The sequence below is a fragment of the Doryrhamphus excisus genome, chromosome 10 (assembly GCF_030265055.1).
Source record: "Doryrhamphus excisus isolate RoL2022-K1 chromosome 10, RoL_Dexc_1.0, whole genome shotgun sequence".
NCBI lineage: Eukaryota > Metazoa > Chordata > Actinopteri > Syngnathiformes > Syngnathidae > Doryrhamphus > Doryrhamphus excisus.
The window spans coordinates 11,284,977-11,307,461 of NC_080475.1; the positions used below are offsets into that span (position 1 = coordinate 11,284,977).

Consider the following 22,485-nt stretch of genomic DNA (forward strand, 5'->3'; position numbering starts at 1 on the left):
GGGTATGTTCTTGGTTTGTTTGTAACCGTGTTCGGATTTTTTAATAAAGTTTGTTTAAAAAAACTGTATCCCTACGTCGACGCTTGATGACGTTTTCATGCGACTTCCCGCGATTTTGAAGACAACCAATAGCGACCCTTCCTACTGAGTCGTTGGCGACAGCGTTCCACTATGGACGTCGAACTGATGGAGGTGTCCAGCGAGAAAACAGCCACAGAAGGCGGACTCAAACTGGACACGGAGGCCGGGAAGAGCTCCGGCTTCTACGACCTGCCCTGGGTGGAGAAGTACAGGCCGCTGAAGCTGAATGAGATTGTGGGCAACGAGGACACTGTTAGCCGGCTGGAGGTGTTCGCCAGGGAGGGAAACGTCCCAAACATAATAATAGCAGGTTGGTGTTGACTAAATACATGTTTCGATAACTTTCTTTCCCAAAACGTTGTGTCGCCTAAGATAAACTGAACAGACAATGCTAAAGTTAGCTTAACCGATTCGATTTAAGGTGGTATAACCTAATATTGTGACTGTTTGGGCCACTTCCCGACGTAAAAACATTTTAGCTAAGACATTACCTTTGCCTGACACCCACTATTGTTTTTTGTGAAACCTTTATTCTATTTGTAAAAATGCAATCAAGGAACATGTGTACGTTTTTTCAGGAGCTCGCCCATGTTAGACTGTGTGCCTTTAGACAACATTGAATTAATCTACAGACCCAAAAGGTTAATCCAGTCCAGTAATTTTGAAACTACAGGCTGGCCAATCAGAAGCTAACTAATGTGTCTTGATTAACTGATCCAAATAAAACCGTCACCTGTGCCACAGGCCCCCCCGGAACCGGAAAGACCACCAGCATCCTGTGTTTGGCTCGAGCTCTGCTGGGGGCTTCCATGAAGGATGCCGTGCTGGAGCTCAACGCCTCAAACGACAGGTGAGCTCATCATCATGGCCGTTTAGATTTGTCAAGTCAGCACAGAGACGCTTGGTGTTGGATCCGGCATGTGACGTGATGCTTTGTTCCGTGGCTTCTGAAGAGGAATCGACGTGGTGAGGAACAAGATCAAGATGTTTGCTCAGCAGAAGGTCACGCTGCCCAAAGGACGACACAAGATCATCATTCTGGATGAAGCAGACAGGTGAAGACTGCTGTTGGGTAATGCAAGTGTAAAGGCGACTATAGGGGTGTTATATCATGTCTAGAGGGCTTTAATAATATTTTTTTAAAAAGATCATTTAGCCATTTTTGTACTTGACGTTTTATGTTTAAGTAACAAAAAAAATAAAATTGAATACGTCTTTAAACTAATCTTGCAAATAAATGAGGCGATTGCCTACTATTGAAGAATTTAAGGACAGGACCACCAAGTGCTGCTCGGCGTGACCAGTGTCAATACCCTCCCCCTAGCATGACAGACGGGGCTCAGCAGGCCCTCAGGAGGATCATGGAAATCTACTCCAAGACGACGCGCTTCGCCCTGGCCTGCAACGCCTCCGACAAGATCATAGAGCCTATCCAGTCGCGCTGCGCCGTGCTGCGCTACTCCAAACTGACGGACGGTCAGATCCTCGCCCGGCTGCAGGACGTAGTGGAGAAGGAGCGTTTGTCCGTGTCGGACGACGGCCTGGAGGCGGTCATCTTTACAGCGCAGGGGGACATGCGACAGGTGAGGCTGATTTTTTGGGTGGGAGGCGGGGTCATTTATATGACTATTTTGAACTATTTAGTTTCTAATTAACCTAACGTACCTGTTTTTCGTATTTGAGACAAAGCCAGCATATCCACAGAAAAGCATCACGCTGCCATGTTGCGGACATGGACATGACTTCCTGTTTGTGCAGGCTCTCAACAATCTGCAGTCCACCAACTCGGGCTTCGGCTACATCAACAGTGAGAACGTGTTCAAGGTGTGCGACGAGCCGCATCCTCTGATGGTGAAAAGCATGCTGGGACACTGCGTGGACGGAAACGTGGATGAGGCGTACAAGGTGGTGGAGCATCTGTGGGCGCTGGGGTACTCCCCAGAGGACATCATCGGGAACATCTTCAGGGTATGCAAGACCTTCCAGATGGCCGAGTACCTCAAGCTGGAGTTCATTAAGGTGATGCGCCATCTTGTCTCTTTTCTGCTTCATCGCCGTGACGACTGACCTTGTTCACGGTACGCTGTCCTTGTAGGAAATTGGGTACACGCACATGCGCGTGGTGGAGGGCGTCAACTCACTGCTGCAGCTGGCCGGACTCGTGGCTCGACTCTGCAGTAAGACGACGCCCCCTGCGGCCTGCTGACGCCACCCCGGATGCCTGTAGTAAATCTTTTTTTGTTTATTATATAATAATCCACATATCCAATGTCACCTAGCTGCAGTTTCATGCAAATAAATCGACTATTTAGCAGAAACGGACGTCCAAGCAGAGCCACACGAGCAGCTAATCACATAACAAGCTTTTATGGCAGTACAAAGATTCCATTCAAGTGGAGGAACATTCAGCAAGTACAAATCTTAAATGTTGTAAAACAGGTTTTGGTTTATACATGAGAAGACAAAAGAGTGAAAGTCTTCTTCTATGCTCCACGTTCTAGTACATACAGAAGTGTGTAGACTTTTTTTTTACCAGGGTCACATACAAAAACCGCCATTTTCATACATTTTGTACATTAATGGTGCGAACACCAATCCAACATCGATTGAAACATCTTAGCTTGGTGTGATAGGTGACAAAGTCAATGAGTGTAACATCAGTCTCTTGAAAGGGGTTCCAAAAGCAACATTTCAATTATTAAGTGTACAAAAAATAGATCTTGAATGTTACACCTATCACAGACACCATACCATATTTCTGATTTGGAATCAGTGTCTGAATTTTGACAAAAAAAAAAGCAATATCACGTAAATACTCTGAAGTTCACATAGTCAAGGCTCATTTGCATATTGTATTTCCTCAATTCTATGTTAATTAGACTGCATGTGGGTTACATTTGCGACACCTTTTCATGTCACAAAATAACGATACGCAAATGGGCCTAAATTGGCATCAGATGGTGTTTTATACACAATAGACCCGCAGAAAATATGATATATTTTATTATATATTATAGCATCAAATGCCCCACGGCGGCATATCATCTCAAGTAACCCTTACAGGAGACTGACCTACAGCTCTTTATCAATTTTAAAAAAGGTGAAAGTGGCCCTGGGGCGTTGGACACCAGTACCATAAGTAAGTAGTAAATAAGTACCTGTCATACAATTAGGTGCTGAAGTATTTGGCCAGTGACAAAGTTTGTGTTTGTATACCACCACAATGCATTTGTAATCCAACTGTCAGACAGAAGGGACAATGACTAATCAGGAATTCCAGCTATTTCGGCCACTTCAGAGCTTTTAATTTAACGCTGAAACTTTGCACTACCATCACAGATCGGTTGTTTTATTTCAAACACGTCGCGGTGGCATATAAAGCACCTAAAAAAAAAAACTACAGTCAACTGCATCACTTGTACAATTTGAGGTTCTGAGCTGCTAACCCTGCTTTGTTATGATGGCGGACAGCTGAACCAAGTCACTCACGAGACTGCAAACACTGGACACTTTTCATGCCAAGACTCCACAAGCAGCATGCCGTGACAGGCCCTGCTGTCTCAATAAAGAATACTACAAATGAAGGGGAAAAATAAACAATATCACTTCTTACAGTCATGCTAGCATCACCTCACACTTACACCTTTTCAACAGAACATAAGCTTAAAGAATAGAATTGAGGTTCACCAGCTCAGGCTTGTTGACAAAATAATTCCATAAATTCAACATAACTAGCTGAAAAAGAGCATTTGGAGCAAACCAAAAACAAAAAGGTTCCAGGAATAATTAGCAACATCAACGTGGCCTGAGCCGATAAAACAAGCTGAAGTCCACTGAATCATAAATACAACACCTCATATGAACACAATCTACAGCAACACCACGGCAACCGCAGGGCTGGAAGGAGGGAGGAAGTGAATGCAACACACCGACAACAGCTTCCTTAGCACACCAAGATGGCCGCCTTCGTCTCTACCTCATTGGGAGAATTTTCTCAGCTACGATGGGAAGGATTCTAACGATGACGGCGGCTAAACTGTGGAGCTGCACTCAGGGGGGGCGAGTGAGAGGAAACCGTGTTCCGCCGTCATCTCCGCAGCGTGCATGGCCGCCGGGTAGGGGGTCGGGGAAGGGTTAGGGACTGCTGGGCGGGGCGCCCTCCGGGGGAGCGTTGGTGGAAACGCGGCTCCGGACACCATCGCTTGAGCCGACGCTTGAGGCCGAGTGAGTCCTGGAACGGACCAAGCGGGTCATACCGGCCGTGGGCACTAGAGGGTGACAGACAGACGTGAGATTTAATTGTGATGTTTGTTCTTCAATCAATTGTTGACACTAGATGATGATGATCATGAAGATAAGTTTCATGACACTGCAAACGGCGCTCTTATTTTGAAGGACGGTCACGGAAGTACTATGTTCCTACTTCATGTATTTTTTTCACTCAGAACTTCCACGTCGTCATTAGGCGCTGTAAAACCTTCCTTACATTAAAGCCGTAAACTCAAACTTGGTGTAAATATAGCACACACACATAACCACACAAGCTAACCTTGCTAACTTCCACTCACGCTCTGATGTCTGCTGCCTGTCCTATCCTATCTTCGCGCCTCGCTCTGTGGGTGGGCGGGGTTAGCTTGACTGAAAGACCGAGAGATTGACAGACACTGTCGGTGACCTCGTTCATTCCGCTCACAAAAAAGAACTAGTTCTTTTGACCAGTTCGTTCATGACCGACGCACCACTAGTCATCACGTGTTGTTGCGCTGTTGAGTCGGAACGAACGTGAACTTTGAGTGAACGGACTGACTCGACACGGCTGACCCGGTCTATGCACAGGGGGAAGATCACAGGCTAACGACCAATTGACCGAAATGAACGGATCTTTTTACTGAATTAAAGGTTTTGTCCACCACTAGTAGCTGGCTGCCCTTTACTTGCTCTGCACCGCTATAAACCGTTTACTTGTTAAACACAATTACTATAGCGCCATCCAGTGGTTAAATTTATTGTGAAAATGCATGTTATTTTTATACAATTGTCTCGCAGCCCCCATTAAACCCTTCTGCGGGCCTGATCCGAATCAAATTGTGTCGAAAAAGCCGGATTGTGAACATTACTAGCCAAACCTTCTACCGTTTCTTACCAAAATGGTAAGATTATTGGTGTGCTTGGTGGAAATGGATGAGGTCACAGACAAGATGTGTTGGTAAAAACAAACACCATGCAGACAGACACACAGAGACAGATGAGAAGTGGGAGGGTGTTGAAGAAATCCTGATACCTGATTGGCTGCTCAGGTGGTTTAATACAAGATGAGGGACTAGAAACAAACCAACGGTAGAACGCAGAAGAAGAGGAGAGAAACCGTACAACACAGTAGTTACAACAAGAGGACACACACACACACACACACACTTTGTTTCACCCATTACACACACACAAGAACTGTCAGTGTGTCAGAAAGGAGGAAGAAGCAGACCAAGAAGACATTAGAAACCAAAAGGTTGATACTCACTGTATCCCATCCCCTGTACAAAATATTTGAAGGCCTCTGCCAATTTTCCTGGCTGCACAAAAAAAAGAAAAAACCCACAATTAGAAAGTACAACTAAAGAGCACGGAGCAGGAAATGGACATAAATTGAGCTATAAGAAGGAAATAAGTCATTGTAGAAGTTGACCTGCACCACTTGTGGAAGCCCTCCACAGTCTGCCATCTAGAGGACAGACAGAGAATTACACCGCATGGAGGACGTTGTAAAAACCCAACCCCAGCAACATGACTGCTAATGTCAAGAAAAGTCAAACAGCTGACTGGAGGAATGAATACCTTGAGCAGAGTGGTCTTGGTGGGGTTCATTCTGGAATTACACTCCACCTGTACGTGTACACACACACATACACACACACACACACACTCATGATGTCACAAATTAATTAGAGATCACAGAAATAGCAAAGATGCTCACCACAGCGTCGACAGCAGGCGATGTATCTCCAACCACCAGCAAGGCCGGACACCTAACACGCACACACCACAAAATACAGGAAATGACATCAGAAATATAAATCATGTGTACCAGCCATATTTCCAACAATACACCCATGATAAAACTTCACTTGACGTATGGTGACGCTGGAGTCTGTTTACTTCACGTAACTTCCTGTATGTATTCTAGTGTCTGGAAGAAGTGGTGCAAAAAAAGCAAAATATATGCAAATGTAACTATGATGGGCTGCACGGCGGTCTAGTGGTTAGTGCGCTGGCCTCACAGCTAGGAGACCCGAGTTCAATCCCACCCTTGGCCATCTCTGTGTGGAGTTTGGAGTACTCCGGTTTCCTCCCACATTCCAAAAACATGCTAGGTTAATTGGCGACTCCAAATTGTCCATAGGTATGAATGTGAGTGTGAATGGTTGTTTGTCTATATGTGCCCTGTGATTGGCTGGCCACCAGTCCCCACCTCTCGCCTGAAGACAGCTGGGATAGGCTCCAGCACCCCCGCGACCCTTGTGAGGATAAGCGGTAGAAAATGAATGTAACTGATGCTAGCGAAAACGTACACGCTTGCATGGCTTCTAGTTTGGGGGCGTATTTTATTTTGAAATATTTGGTTTTATTCAGAAGTGTAAGACTTTAGGGCTGTTTGACTTGAGAGACTCTTAAGAGACAAATACCTTAGCGTATTGATGCTGTTGTCATTCAAACCAGGTGCTGGACGCTCCATCTGCAGCTCGGTCCGACTAAAAGATAAACTATTACTTTCCTGTGTCTCACGCGTACACACACACACACACACACACACACACACACCTATCATAGCTGGTGTAGAACAAGGCCAGGTTCTCCAGGGGAATATCCTGGGAAATGTGTAGCCTGTACGTCTGGATGATCTCCTTGTTCTCTGTCAACTCATCCTGTACACAATACATAACAGCTTAGCCGGGCATCTGACATCTCTATGGACAGTCATTTGTATCTGTGTGTGTGTGTGTGTCATCACAGTGCTGAAGTGGTGTCCCATGATGATGTCCACCAAGTTGCTGGTCCAGCCACTCAGCTGTGAGACATTTACAATGTAGAGTTGACATTGGGTAGTTTGTTGACATAGAAAAACCGAGGTTCCACTGCACAAAGTCTATTATAATGTTGATGTGTGTGTGTGTGTGTGAGACCTTGGATGCGGCCCAGTCCATCCAGCCCTTGGCACAAGGATCGATATTGATCAGAACTAAACCCTCCACCAGACTGGGTTCATTCAACTGTAACACAACACCAGCATCATCATCACGGACTGATACAACCATGCAATATAGCATAGCAATTATGTAATATGATGTACTGAATTGACTTACCGCCAGTTTGGTGAGAACGTGGGCTCCAGCTCCAACTCCAATACCAATCACGCTCTTTATCCTGATGGCAGAATATGAATATGTGATGGAATAACGACACGTCCATGTTTGAACCAGCAGACTTACTGCAGCTGCGTGAGGACTGATGGTAGCATCGCCGCCAGCTCATCCATTGTTGGGTACTGGTACCTAAGACACAAAAAATATACTTATTGCACATACTGTACGGTATCTGTATCAGTATCTCATCTTGGAGGTGTGTTTGGGCTCCTTATCTCATTGGTGCTTCATTTTCTTGTACATATCTATATTTACTTTCTGTAGTATTATCCATTGACAGTTGTGTTACGACAAGCTTTTACCCGGTAGGGAAAGTGGGGGCGTTCTCCTGTTGTCCTGGAGCGTCGACGTGCAAAACCGAGAAGTGCTGAGTCACTTCCTGCATGTCCTCGTAGTTAAACAGGCTGTTAAAACACGACTTGTCTACAAACACACACATATATGTGTATATATATATATATTTATCATTTCCATACATAATACAATATGTTCCCATGTGTGTATTAACTCACGGTTAAGTCCAATGTCATGGTAGGTGAGGATGGTCGGTCGGTTGCCCTTAGCAACCCCTCTCATGGTTACGTGCAACGCACAGTGAGTGGTCTCCACGTCGTACTCCTGGACAACAACAAATATAATCATAAACATGCTTTTACTACACTTGGAAGGTTTGAAAGACAAGCCAGTATCGGACCTCCACCATAATTAATGCTATATCCCTAATGAATGATTTGCATTCGCTACAGTTGAGTAAACATAAAACCCTAGATATAATATATAAAATATACCTATCTACACTGTTCCCTCGCTACTTCGAGGTTCACCTTTCACTGATTTGAGGATTTTTTTAAAAGTGTGTAAAGTACTTTGTGTTCTGCATCCTTGTTGTGTATTAGAGCAATCTATCGGAGCTCTTTACAGCTCCACCTTGTCTCATGATGTGTTTATGTGCCTCTAAGAGCATAACAGGAACCCACAGAAGACTATATCTAGTTAAATATGAAGCTACAACAGTCCTTATGGGCTGCTCATCGTGTTCTGCATCCTGATTGGCTGACAAGAGTTAAATAGCTAAATGTGTTAGCCAGCCATGAGCTGTGAGAAAACTCATCGAAAATCACAGAAGGTCAAATACTCAATATAACAGTCTGACTCACACTGACATCTTCGATAGAAGGCTACCATCACATAGCAACTGAACACCCAAAGGTTAGCTAAGAAATATACAAAACAAGAATAAATATGAGTAGTCCAGTTTCTTCCCACATTCCAAAAACATGCATGTGACTCTAAATGGTCAAATGGAAATAAAAGGTAAACACTGGTCATTTCGAGGCCCGAAAAAGGTCACTTGTTTGGACCAGGAAGAATAGGATGGACTCTCATTGGCTGCTCGCAGTGGCCTACTTGTTGTATGTCTGATGTTCAATCACCGCTGTGTGTGTTAAGTCTGCGGTGAGGTTGTGTGTTCAGTGACGCTCAATGAGGATGATGATGATGATGGAGGTCGATATTCGCGTGAATTCGACCTCCTCATCCGCCCGGGAGCCTGTCGACACCACACGAGTCTTTTTTGGAGGCGACTCCCACACAGCAGAGCCAGCAGCTATTTGTGTGCTGCTGCGTCTCTGCCATGTGTGGATTTAACACCCCACTCCATCACACACACACCATTTGTTTTACAGCAGCTACAATATTGACAAGAGCCGCAAAAGCCTCATGGCAACATGGCTGCGCCTAAATTGGATTTCACCACTTGTGTCACATTCGGAGGGTGCGCTCTCACGTGGTACGAGCTACACAACAACAAACATCTCACCTGACAGTCAAAGTCCTGCAGGTTTCCTCCATTCTGACGGCAGAAAGAGTGGCAGAGAGTGGAATTAGCATGTGTGTGTGTGGGGCAGGGGCCATGTTTGCTTATGAAAAGACATGTTGATCCCTCACCTGTCCTGTCAGGAGTGGTTTGATCTCAGTCAGTTGGACGTCGTGAAGTTCTTCCATCATGTGACCACTCGGCTCGACAGCTGATGACTTTGCACATATTGACATATTCATCGGTGAGGATTTTTCAACGACAAATACAAACTAGCGTCCTGGTACGTATTGTGTTCATCTTAAGAGGTCTAAACAGTGTATCAGATCAACCAAAGATAATACGTTTTTATTGTGTGTATTTGTGACAACAAACTTTTGTCAGGACTCACTTTTAGTGGATACTATATGTATTTGATTTGATATCCAAGTCCACCTTAACATGTTAAAATGTTAAACATACAACACTGTCACCAGGAAGTAATGGGGTATTGTCATTTCCAGCCAATTGAGGTTAACAGTATGTGTGTGTGTGTGTGTGTGTGTGTGTGTGTGTGCTTCCTGCAGGCGAACTGGCTGTGAACCAAAAGCCAAAACAAAGCTGCAATGTGATGAGAGCACATGAACATTCTCAGCCATCTGCTGTGGTTGGTTATATCTAACGACAATCTAATTCCATGCTCTTAACGAGGAGAAACACACATATAATATTGCGTAACATTTAGTTCACTTGCAACACTGAATTAAAACAACTAAATTAACATCAACGCCAATATACTGTACATATATATATATATGATGGATATATTTATAGGTTATACAAAGCATTAAGTATATGTGCATGTATGTATTAGTGTGTTAACATCAATTAAGAAAAGCAGAGACTTGTGGCTAACTGTGTTAATTAGACATCGAACATCTGAATGTTCCACACAAGACTCTGGACAATGTGATGTGGTCACATGAGATGTTGGAATCAACTCAACTTCAAGTGTTTTTCGGCCCAACACCACCAGAACAAGCACACATACTAGACATATAAGGGATCAAATACTTGCTCTCCCCATTTTAAATCAAGTCATCACATGCACAATACACACATATCAATACACTGTAATGCACTTCTATACAACGGGAATAATAAACATATTATAAAACAAAAGTGCTCTTTGTCAAGGCAGAATTAATGACCACTGTGTACCTAATGAAGTGGCTTGTGTGTATATATATCATAATAGACATCAGCACATGAGCTCAGCCTTACTGATGAGTGTACATGCTAATGTTAGCTCCGGACAGGCAGCTGCTGCGTAGCAACGGTTGCTATGGGAGCAGTTTCATGGTCTAAAACGTGCGCGCTCACACGCACTGACACACACACACACACACACACACACTTTTTATATGTATATTAACATACATAGGTAGTATGTGACCACGTGACTATTAGTCGTCTTGAATTGGCTAGCTAACTAGCGGCGGATAGGTTAGTTCAATTTCCTTCGTCTGACGGCGATAGGCCACTTACCGTAAAGTCTGGTTCGAACCAAAAGGGGGTTGACGGGTCGAGGTAGCACGAGAAAACCCACTGGAATCAGTTTGGACGGCGAACCAGACTGGTTTGGAGGTCTCTTATCTCTTGTTTCCGTTCAGAGGACGTAAAGTCAGTCGCACGAGCCCGTCTTCAGCGCTGAGTGGCGTGAGTACGGCCAGCCAGGGGGGCGGGGCTAAACCAACGTAAACAACTGCTCCTGCGTGACATGGGCGGGCCCTCTCGCGCCAACACTGCACCAATTTCCGTATCTGTCAATGTGTGATTTGAAAATTAGGCAGCTTTTACAAATGTTATAATTATTGGTAAAAAAATAATAAAATACACATATATGAATGGCAGAGTAGCAACATTAAATCTTTTCACCAAAAAATACCACCACAAAAATAAAAAGCTTACCTTGAACACGTGGCTTGTGCTCGCAGCTCATTGGCTCATGTAAATGTCACAATTAAGTCACAATTAATCCGCCACAAAATCTACGTGTTTAATAATTGTGTTATTAAACAATTATTTCACATGTTGTGAATAGCGAAAATGAATTAATACCACGTGCAAAAACTCAAGGATAAAATCATAATTGTACAAGTACTAATAATATCGTTATAATTACTTCATTTGTACATCTTTTTGTCCCGCAAAACTACTGTATGAATACTCTTTAACACTGTAAAGTATAACATTGTATCCTGTTAAGAGTTTTTCTTCTAAAAAGACAACTTTACTGTCATGTTTGTCAGACTATGAAAAAAACATAATTACAATATAGCAACAGTACCAGTCAAAACATTGGAGACACTATGCCATTCACTTTCTTAGGTTTACTGCTGGTGTTCTTTAGAATGCCAATTGATGGGAGCCTACGTATCACCTGTGGCACTCGCGCCACAGTTTGAGAATCAATGTGACGTGGTCAGCAAAATACAATTTATTTATACAATCATTAATAAGTAGTCAAAGAATACAAGGCTTTAGATAAGTCCATGCCGCTATTGGCGGAAATATGGTATACAGATAGCAACCCTCACCCCCTACACCCCCACCCCCACTATAGTGAGTGCCACACAGTGTGACCATCTGCTGACCTGTAGCACCAAAACAAAGCGTGAACACATTGCGGCGAAGTGACAGCTTGTGCAGCAGCATTGTTAACGGTTGATTGAATATGTTGACCGATTGCTGCTCAAATACGCGACGTGTGTATGCGTCACAAACAAACCATGTGAGCCACACTGTTGCAACTTCTAGTTTTTAATAAATCAAAGATGCATCTTCGAACGCTTTCGAAACAGGCTTTAAAACAGAAACGGGATTAAAATAATACGAGTCTGACGAGAGTGCAACGGCGATCTCATTCGTGCACGTTTAAGGAGCTATCAAAATAAAATCTACACCTTTTTTACACTTTAGTTTCTTATACAAGAATAGAAAACATTCAACGTGTTGTTCTTTTTACATTGTGTTTAGTTAACTCACAGCATGTTATGATGTCATCATCATCATCTGTCGGGAGTCTTTTCGTCTATATGGAAAACAGGAAGTGGACAAAAAGCAGAGCAGCTAAAACGGCTTTCACTCGCGTTACAAGAGTCGAGGGAATTTTTGCGACTAGTCCAACTTGAAACGGCCATATTTACATGTTCATGTAGTGCACATGTAAATGTTGTAAATGACTGTTTGATTGACCTCAAACTAAAAGCAAAAGCATCCACTAACACTAACCTGAGCTTAGTTATTTAAAGTAAGCATCATCGGTTGATTTCTTGCTCTGGTGAGCAAGTCGAAGACCAAATCAGCATGTCAATGTTTCATTGGTTTAACTTCCTACGGATGAACACAAAATCAAACAGAACAATCTACAAAGTAACGTAGCCGTGGGTGATAAAATAATCATGCTAAGCTAAAGCTAAACTTATGTTATGTGCGTTTAAATTGTAAAAATTTAAGTTACTCCATGGGGATGGGGAGGGTGTTGGGGGAGGGGGGGTCACGCTGTAAACAAGTGCTTGACCCTCCTGACGCGTCCCACTGTGCGCAAGTCATCCAAGTAGGTTCGGATTCAGTGACAGTGGCATACAGAGAGGCGCCTTACAACTGACAGCTCGCACAGCAGCCGTCTGATTCGCTGTTTGAGCTGCGGGAGGCGGGACAGCGGCTCGGGAGGTTCCAGCTCGCCGGAATGGTCCAACCAGGACTCCAACACTGGAGGAAAAGGACACAAAAATGGGTCAAGTTAACTTCCTGGTCTATAGAAAAAGCAACAAATTTAAAAAAAATCCACCTTGTACCACACCAGGTATCTTCCAATTGTTTGATTGACACTATGCGATACTATACTATAATACTGCAGTGCAGTATTATCTTCAATCCCCAAAAAGGCAGAATTTGCTGAAGCTGAAGCTTGACTGAAATGCTGTGGAAATAAGCTAAAACGTAGAATGAAAGTTAAGAGTAAATTTGTACTTTGAACTCAAATCAGGAATTGAACCAACCACCTCTGGGTGAGTATCCAAGCACTCTACCATGTGCGCTATATAACTTTTACTAATTTGCCACAATTGGGGTAACAGTAGGATATGCCATCATGCTTTGCGGCACTGCTATTTAAATAGCTAATATTATGTATTTAGTTTTTTTTGTCGTTCGATGTACATAAGTAAACACACCGTGTGTATTTGCTCTCTTCTATTTATCTGACACCAGTTTGTGACTTTGTTGACTTTAGTGTGAAGAATCTAAAAGGTGACCCCCAACCCAAATAAGGGTGTTTTAAAATATGCTAATATGCTTAAATGTACGCATATTATCTCACCATCCAGGTCTTTCTCGACCAGGTCCATCCTGGTGCAGATCTGCTGGTGAAGACACTCCACGTGGTCCAGCAGGTTTAGCTGGCACTCTGTGGCCGAAGTCACGTAATGTGTGTGCTCATCGACACCGGTGTGTTTTGTCCCCTTGGCCCCGCCATGCCAGTCTGCATCGCCGCACAGCGTCGTGTTTTCCTCCTCCTTCTTTATTTCCTAAAAAAAACGCATATGCACAATGGACTCTCAGGTTCTTTGTGTGTTTAAGTGAAGAACGACTGAAGATTCACGTGATGAGGGAAAAAGTCAGCCTGCTCACGAGTAAAAATAGGTCATCGGTGGTGGTATCAAGTTGTCATAGCAACAGCAGTAGTCTGCTGTGCGGAGCTTCTCCTTCACACATTTTTCCCAGCATCACCTGGGCTTGACCTGATACGAGTTGCATGCTGACTTACAGCAACAATGAGGAATGCAACATGAAGGATGGAGCCTAAGGGTGTTTTCAGATGCAGTTGCCCCTTGCTACATCGTACTTCAAACATCGCTCCCTCTCTCCATTGCGTTTTATATACAATTTGTGAGAGTGATTTAAAGTCTGCATCGACTATCTTGTGGGGGGTGGACATTAAAATGTGTTCATTAATACACATTTCATTAACAACGCTGGGCAGCACTCGCCCCAAATGTACGTGACAGTCGGGAGGGTAGGAGTTAGGGTCATTGAATTCATCAGACTAGATGACCAGCCTTTCTCAACGTTGGAAGACGCCAGGTTCCGCTAACGTGCTACCTGGAAAAAAACCCTGCCAGAGCTCCTTTACTTTATCACATACTACAGTATTAATTGGCCCTGTACCCTAGAAACCGCCCATGAATGATACGGGAAAAAGGCCGAAATGATACTGTGTCAAAGCCCAGGGGCAGTGATACTGATAAAATATAGAGTTTAACCATGTCCAGTATCAGCCCCCGTAGCTGTCCACTCTGGTATCGTGCCCGTGAAACAAGCAATCAGAGAACAGCGCACGAGCGTGAACACACAGCATTTGTTTTGCTGCCCAAACTTGATTAATGGAACTTTAATTGTCAGACATTGATAAGACATGACTGTTGATAAAATATTATTGTTGAAATATTTTAGCAATTATTGTGTTTACACTGTTTAGATATAATACATGTAATAAACTGAACATTTTCTGGAAACAAAATGGTCTTTTGATTAAATAGTACGTGATAATAAGCTCATGATTAAATAGTATGTGATAATAAGATCATCACATGGTTTGTCTGGTATCAGGCCCAGTGTCATGCCCCCGCGTGCCAATATACTGACACTTGGGGGCATGATACCTGGCCTGATACCAGACAAACCATGTGATAACCTATAAGTACAAGTCTCCTTAAAGAAGGCGTCTCATCCTGTAAGTTAAGTAAAAGAGGCGTTTGTCTAAATTAAGGTGATTTTATGGTTCCTTTTTCAGATCGTGTAGCCAATACCAAAGTTTGTAACCAGGAAAACCATCCCTTTATTTTGTATTTTTTACTAAGTACTCCTGGAATTGTACTAATCACCCCATATGGTGGACCTGGCCAATAGCAGTCATAATAAATACATTGAAAAATGTACAGTTAATCCATATGACATATCACTTTTACAGGGCTGATCTTACCCATGGACGACCGGTATCGGTATATTCTTACGTATATGTTCTTACCTTCTGGTCATCATGCGGTTCTAGCTTCACAGAAACCATCGGCCAGTCCTTCTCGGTCTCGTCACGCTTCTTATTCTCCCATGATGCACCAGGCTTCTGGTAGCAGTGCTCGCTGCTGACATAACTGACGTGGGTCTCTCCTCTCGGACCATCCGTCGGCTTTTGCGTCTCCTCTTGTCTCCAAGGCAACCGCCACAGCTGCAGATCAGGGTGCGAGGGCGCGCTGCGTGAACAAACGAGAAGACGGCTTAAGTAAGGAAGGCGAACCGGGTAGTCGGGTTGGTCTCATGGTGGGACTCACTGTAAGAGGCTAATTTTGAGCTGCAGCCCGCTGAGGACCTGATGGAGACCATGCGTGTGAGCCAGGAGGCCGCTGGTAAGTGTGATCTTGGAGGCATTGACTTCGGAGTAGTTGTCCCTCACGCAAGACAGGCCAAACATGCGACCCGACGACAGCAAGTCGGGCTCGGACTGGTAGCGCTGAGCACGCCTCCAGCCTGGAGTCACAAAGACAAGAACGCAGGAAGACATTAAGACCGTGTTCACACAAAGGAGTGACATCTGAATTAGGCATATATGATCCATATGATGGGCGGGGGGGGGGGGGGGCTACCTGTGCAGTGTCTGCAGTAGTAGCAGATGTAGTTGTGCGGGATGTTGTTTTCATACAAGCCCATACAGGTGCCGTGCTGCCAACACAAACATGACTCACACTGCACACAAACAAACACAGTACTAAGCTCCCACAGGTTGCTTTAAGAAGTACAACTTCCTGTAAAAGGAGGAAGTGCACGTGTGTCACCTGGATCATGAAGTCGTTCTCCTCGTCCACTTCGCACACACACCTCACCACCTCACAGTCCTCCGTCTCCATGGCGACCGACCAAAAGGGCGTGTCCTCCCCGCTTTCGGCGGTCAGCGTTGACCAGTCGCTGCCGTCGTCGACTGGAAAGCGGACAAGCTGGTTGTGTACTGGGCCCACGTCGGCGTGTTTTAGCGTTTCACATTTACACATGTGCACACCGCCGTGATGGTCCTTGCCGAGCGTGAAGGCAACAGGAGGCAGTGCCGAGATGTCGTCGTCGCTGCTGCACAGTTCTGACCAGAAGAACATCATTATTATTCAATCATTCATTTTCTACCACTTTTCCTGGGGGTGCTGGAGCCTATCCCAGCTGTCTTTGGGCTAGAGGCGGGGTACACCATGGACTGGTTGCCAGCCAATCACAGGGCACATATAGACAAACAACCATTCACACTCACATTCATACCTATGGACAATTTGGAGTCGCCAATTAACCTAGCATGTTTTTGGAATGTGGGAGTACCCGGAGAAAACCCACACATGCACGGGGAGAACATGCAAACTCCACACAGAGATAACGGTGGAATTGAACCCTGGTCTCCTAGCTGTGAGGTCTGCACGCTAACCACTCGACCCCCGTGCCGCCCCATCATCATTATACAGTTTATTATTTCTGTCTTAGGCTTTTACTACCTGAACCAGGGTGTTCTTCTTCTACAGCTTATTTGTTAGCAGGATTATTAAAAACAATGACACTTTCAGCAAACTTTCCATGTTGGTGCAGATCTAGTTAAAAGTGTCAAACCAGGATTCTTTTGAATTCAGCTTTGTAAACATTTTTGAACATTTTCCAAGATCTCTTAAAGGAAATCTGCACTTTTGGGGGAATTTTGTCTATTATACACAACCCTTATGTGAAATATGTCAGATGCAGTCAAATACAGTTTGCGTCATTGGGACCTATGCAATGAACAAAAGGTTCTATAAAAGGTTATATAAAAAAATTGTGTGAACCTACACCAGCAACATAACTAATGTCGAGTTGCAAGGCTTTAAAAATGCTGGGATATTTACCTGCCTGACTCCTCTTCTTCTTCTTCTTCTTCCTCTTTTTCTTCTTCTTCAGTTTGACTCTCAGGAAGTCTTTCCTCTCCTTCCTGTCATGATGACTCTTCTCCCTCGTCGTCTCCTTCTTCACCTCTGCTGGCAGGCAAACACGTCATGAAAACACACCCACAATCCGCCAAAACAACCTTTTGGTACCAACAATAGCGGCGCTAAGACATAATCATCATGAGGGTGTTCAATTAGCCGACCTGTTAGTGAAGTGCCGAGCTCTCTGTCGTCATGGTGACAGGTGACTGTGTCATACAGGAAGTGGCCGCCCTCAGAAGTGGAGCGCTTCCTTCTACAATAAAGCCAAGCCAGAAGTTCCAAAAGTCAAGACTCGTCACGCGTCGATGTGGCGCGGAGAACCTACCTTGGCGTCTCCGATGCGCTGCTGTGCTCATCCGGCTGCTGCTGCTGCTGCTCGGAGTGATAATATTTGATGTGGTAGTGCAGTAGACTCGCCTTCCGGAAGGACTTGGTGCAGCCTGCCGATGGACACTTGAAGGGATTGTGGTCCAACTCAATGGAGAGGATGGGGGGAGGCTGGTTCTTGATCACCCTGTATACTAAGACACAGGAGGGAGGCTCATTTTGCTTAACCCAATCAAAGTTAAATGTTCAACTCCACAACATACTATTCATAGTTCTATGAGGCTCATATATCATATACAGATGTTGCTGTCTTCCAAGGAAACAGCGCCATCTGCTGGCTGATTTCAGGCTGTGTCTAAAATAGCAGGCTTTACCAAACTATGTCTTTCCACAAATGAGAGTATAATCAAAGTTCAAAGTTATCAACTTTGCTTAAAAATGTTCTACATTGTTTTTAATTATGTTAATTTTTGAATGCATACATTAAATTTGCAAAAAATACTTTTATAGTTTGTGGCACTAGCCATGACGAACTCGCTCTTGCTGTTCAGTCTCATCTCTGGAAGTGACGTAATTGGTGTGACACATTTTGAGGTAGATTATCGACTTGGTTCAGTGTATTTTTCATCCAAATAGTACTCATGCCAAAATGCTGTTTACAGTATCCGATCATTTCACTGATTACTACTATGAAGGAACACCTTTACAAGAAGCATATGGCTTGAAAAGTACAGTATAAACGCATTTTGAAAGTTGCCACAGAACAGAACATGTCATGTCTTCTAAGCACACAGGATTATAAAGCATTATAAATGTTATATCAACAATCAGAGCCTTAAACTGAGCTCCTGAAATCAAATACATTTGCACATAATTATTTTATATAATTTACAGAAATGCACCGGTATGTGTAACTTTTTAGTAAATCTACATCGGAGTGGTTTTATCCTGCTTACAAGATGTAAATGATGGAGATGTGTAAATGGTTCACGTACGTGGTTCTCTGCTGAATTTGTGAGTGGTGGGCAGGTGGGCCTGACGCTCCAACAAGACATCTGGCAGACACAAAAACACACACCAGTCATTAATATTTACTTATTAATCAACATCACTGTATACAGTCATCGCAGCAACAGCGATATTTGGAGGCACTCGTGTACAATGCTTTTTCACAAGTACCTGCTCTGCGCCTCGTCATCGTAGCATGGCAACGTTGACTCGGAATATCAACACTCACCTGGCTAATGCTAACACTGCTAACAACTTTTGCCTCTTTACATTACATCATAATATGATATTAGGTCATACAACAGTAAACTTTGAGAAGGACTGAGGAGTATTTTTGGTCGTGACATAAATGCTTTAATGACTGTGACATCATCGGAAACATGTTCTTTGTTGAATCATTAATAATATGTTTGTGTATGAATATCATTCAAACTGATCAGGAAGTTACTGACAGTATGTTCCGCTTAATACATACGTGTGACAAATCATAGTAGAAGTTTTTGAGTGCAGCATTTGGTTGCTAATAATAATAATAAATAAAACTGCATTTTGACATAATTTGTGAACGCACTGTTGCAACGTTGCCCAGCATTGTGCAGCATTGGAACCTAACCATCCTCAGTAGTGACTACAAGGAAGTCAGTCAAACAGTCGCTAAGCCAGGTGACATAAGGACATGCTTGTGTTTATGTTTACCTAAAAATAATACTGTTTGAAGTATTTTGGAGTTGTTGACATTCATGAAAATTTGATCATTTCAAAATTATCAGGAGTGCCCAAACTTCTTCATACCACTGTACTTCATATATCGATATTCAACCTAAATATATAGGATATGAGTTCTATAGCTCACTCATTGGTTGTGCAGATGGCAAGTAAATATTTTTCTAAATATAATTTATCAACATTTCCAAGTTTTACACAAGCAGAAAAAGCGAAATATGTTCAGTGTGCTTACCTTTGTCGATGTGGGCGGGGTTTGGGACAGCTGGTGGGCTGAGCTCGCTTGTGATTGGCTGCTTGTGAGCGTCACTGTTTTCAGCTGGAGAAAGAGAAGAAGAGCGGGTCACCCTCCAGTAAAGAAGTTTGACTTATTTACTGTTATTTACTGTCATGGATCCTCTTCTTAGCTGGTGGAGGCGATGATGATGATGAAGCTTGTGGTCTCCGCTCACTCTCTGTGCTTCCTTCCTTCTCACCTTCATCTTCCTTCTTTTCTTCCTTCTCCTCCTCCTCCTCCACCTCCTCTCCTCCTTCTGCCTCCTGCTCTTCCTCGCTCTCTCCTTCTTCCCATCCCTCGCTTCCCACTGCCGTCTTCTCACGTCTCAATTTCTATACACACACACACGCGCGCACACAAAAAGACTTAAAATAAACACTGCTGTGATTAGTTGAATCAGGATCAATACGACTAGTTTTTCTTACTCTCTGGAAAGGTTTGACTTTAGTGGGCCTTACGGTTCGAACCACACCATCGTAGAACCGGACGGTGTAGGAGTCTGAAACACACACACACACTAAACCATAGTCTGGAAGGGAATGCAAAACAACAACAAAAATAGGCTAACTCAGCATAATGCTGCCTTTACAACGAGAGTGTAATGTTAGCATTGTAGCTAACATAACTAGTGTTGCAAACGTTTGCGTCCTTCTGTACCAGTCCTTAATGTTACATTGTTGTATGCGTATGTTTGTATATTTGGTAGCTATTATGTTTGACAAGTGCGGTGCATAAAGTGGACAACACACCTCAAATACGCATTATTTACTGAGAACTGATGAAAAATACTATAACAGGGGACCTTTACGTTCAGCCTCACCGTCTTTGTTGACCTGCAGGATTTTGGCCGGGTAGAAACGACAGTCGGTCCAACATGCCAGAACCTTTGTGCCGGAAACAAACGACTGAGAGAGAGAGAGAAAAAAAGAATGTAGAAACCTGTACTAAAAAATAACAGCAATTGTGAATGTAAGAATATGGGAACCAACTTAAACATAAAGACAAGATAAAGTGACTACACAGTTCACACTGTATTTGTCTAATAGTGTGTCATACCGTTGACGAGCTCGTCTGAGTGAGGCCCCGCCTCCTCAGACTGACTCGCTCCAACGGGCGCAGGTAGGGCGAGTTCCACTGGAACCACTCGTCATGGCGGCGACTCCACTGACGATAATGGACCTGGACGCGCTCTTTGTCGTAGTCAATTTTCTCAATGGTGGCCGAGTACCTGACAAATAAAGTCAGTAATTCCAAGGCCACTCGAATGGGACATTAGAATGGGTCAACCAGTGTGTACCAGTTCTTGTGGCGGTCCCTGGCCTGGAGTTGAGCGCCAACTTCAAACTTTATGCCCGTCCTGTCTGGAGGAGTCTTCATCTGAGGAGAATGTTATTATTACTACTTCTGATATAAAAAATATATTATAGTAACAACTTCTAAGTTTAAGAGTTCTAAAAATCTTCATTTTAGAGCTAATGTTTCACTTTGTGTATGATTTGCCTGCTATGTAATGGAGTCTCAATCATTGTAACACCATTTTTTTTTATTTATGTAAATATTTATTTTGTATTTCATAACAGAGAGTTTATTTTGTGTTGCTAAATTACATTTTAGGCTGATTAAAGGAGAAACAACGATGACCTACAGTAGCCAGATAATACAATACACTGTGGATCGGCCTACAAAATCAGTGGAGTGCAAATTGTTCAAACGTTGTATAAACATTCATTCAAAAGATTTGTTTAGTTTAGTTTACACATATGTTAAGCATATGGATTATCAGTTATGTGCATGTCATGAAATAAAACACACATTTTCACATTTTTAAAATGAACTTTTCGATAGAATTTGACATGTCGGCCTGTTAGGTTTGTATAGGTCCTCCATGAAAGCATCTGATTGGCCAGAAAACAACGAGGACCCGCGTTCCGACTTTTCATTTGTCGTCTGTGCTGTCAGAGATAGCAAAGCCCCGCCCCTTGCTAGTCTCTCTGCTAAGGTTGGATTAGCGAGGAAATAAAGAGTGTCAATTAAGGCCATAAAGAAAGTGTAAAAACTCTGACAAATGACGCCGTGGTCTAGTAAACAAGCAGGGACAATTAATCTTCCGCTCGCCTCGAGTTGTTCATTTAAGTTTGGTGAGTAAAAACGAGAGTTGGTGCCTCGTACCTCCATGGAGGGCTAACAAGCTAACAGCGACCACCTCAGCAGCGGCGGCTGAAAAGTCTCCCTTGACAAGTTTCGTAACGAGCGACGAGTTATACGCCTTCATAAGGCACGCCGGCTTTTAAATTGCAACCATGGCGCCACGAAAGTTTCAAGGAATAACCAGCAGCTTGTTTACCTCTCTGTCTAGTAGCGTAGTCGGTGACGTCTCGTCGAGATGGCATCTCCGCGCATGCGCAGTGTCTTGTTCTCGAGTGGAGGTATTTCAGTGACAGCTGCATTTGTAACATTGAAAAAAAATGTCCCGTTTTTGTCAACTTCAACATATGAACACGTAACACGTTTCTATAAAGCTAGACTTAATGTTGTAGTATTTTCTTAACTATACACTAGCACTCTTTTTTGTTAACTTTAAGTGTATCAGTGAAGTGAACGGTTGACTAGTGACTAACTCTTGCCACTAGGCGGTGCTATTTAGCTACATTTTTATTGGCACATTTCGTTTTAGGTGTTTTTTATGTAAATATATCACATACTACGTCATAAATATTTGAATAAAAATATATTAATATATCCAAATTATCAATATTTCCAATTAGAAGCAGTTTCAACTATATATTTACCTATAAAGTCCTTACAATG

The 22,485-nt window shown here is 43.4% G+C and overlaps 3 protein-coding genes across 6 annotated transcripts; 1 reads left to right on the forward strand and 2 right to left on the reverse strand.

Annotated features, from left to right (window-relative positions):
* The first annotated feature begins 67 nt into the window (after positions 1-67).
* On the forward strand, positions 68-2,399 carry rfc2 (replication factor C (activator 1) 2). Its single transcript, XM_058083171.1, has 6 exons — positions 68-391; positions 826-931; positions 1,035-1,136; positions 1,406-1,664; positions 1,840-2,100; positions 2,177-2,399. The coding sequence occupies exons 1-6, from the start codon at positions 172-174 to the stop codon at positions 2,285-2,287; spliced, it is 1,059 nt and encodes a 352-aa protein (XP_057939154.1). The 5' UTR covers positions 68-171; the 3' UTR covers positions 2,288-2,399.
* A 315-nt stretch (positions 2,400-2,714) lies between these two features.
* LOC131136413 (protein NDRG3-like) lies at positions 2,715-11,048 on the reverse strand. 2 transcript variants are annotated; one of them, XM_058083169.1, is made up of 17 exons: positions 10,840-11,048; positions 9,444-9,530; positions 9,316-9,348; positions 8,009-8,114; positions 7,799-7,919; positions 7,563-7,625; positions 7,437-7,497; positions 7,257-7,343; positions 7,085-7,141; positions 6,895-6,998; positions 6,759-6,824; positions 6,050-6,101; positions 5,911-5,958; positions 5,762-5,797; positions 5,597-5,648; positions 5,363-5,401; positions 2,715-4,349 (listed from the first exon to the last, which is right to left on the reverse strand). In XM_058083169.1, exons 2-17 carry the CDS (start codon positions 9,501-9,503, stop codon positions 4,216-4,218), a joined length of 1,119 nt encoding a protein of 372 aa, XP_057939152.1. In that variant the 5' UTR covers positions 9,504-9,530; positions 10,840-11,048; the 3' UTR covers positions 2,715-4,215. The 2 variants fall into 2 exon arrangements, with proteins under 2 accessions (XP_057939152.1, XP_057939153.1); XM_058083170.1 differs by lacking the exon at positions 5,363-5,401 and having other exon boundaries at positions 10,840-11,047.
* Positions 11,049-12,098: 1,050 nt separating this feature from the next.
* LOC131136957 (PHD finger protein 20-like) lies at positions 12,099-22,084 on the reverse strand. 3 transcript variants are annotated; one of them, XM_058084337.1, is made up of 18 exons: positions 22,022-22,084; positions 20,975-21,054; positions 20,734-20,905; positions 20,498-20,582; positions 20,103-20,176; positions 19,787-20,009; positions 19,636-19,719; positions 18,665-18,724; positions 17,668-17,863; positions 17,504-17,595; positions 17,262-17,387; positions 16,406-16,480; positions 16,185-16,327; positions 15,996-16,095; positions 15,684-15,879; positions 15,383-15,605; positions 13,676-13,883; positions 12,099-13,065 (listed from the first exon to the last, which is right to left on the reverse strand). In XM_058084337.1, exons 2-18 carry the CDS (start codon positions 21,052-21,054, stop codon positions 12,923-12,925), a joined length of 2,280 nt encoding a protein of 759 aa, XP_057940320.1. In that variant the 5' UTR covers positions 22,022-22,084; the 3' UTR covers positions 12,099-12,922. The 3 variants fall into 3 exon arrangements, with proteins under 3 accessions (XP_057940320.1, XP_057940319.1, XP_057940318.1); XM_058084336.1 differs by having other exon boundaries at positions 16,394-16,480; XM_058084335.1 differs by having other exon boundaries at positions 16,185-16,480.
* Positions 22,085-22,485: the final 401 nt, after the last annotated feature.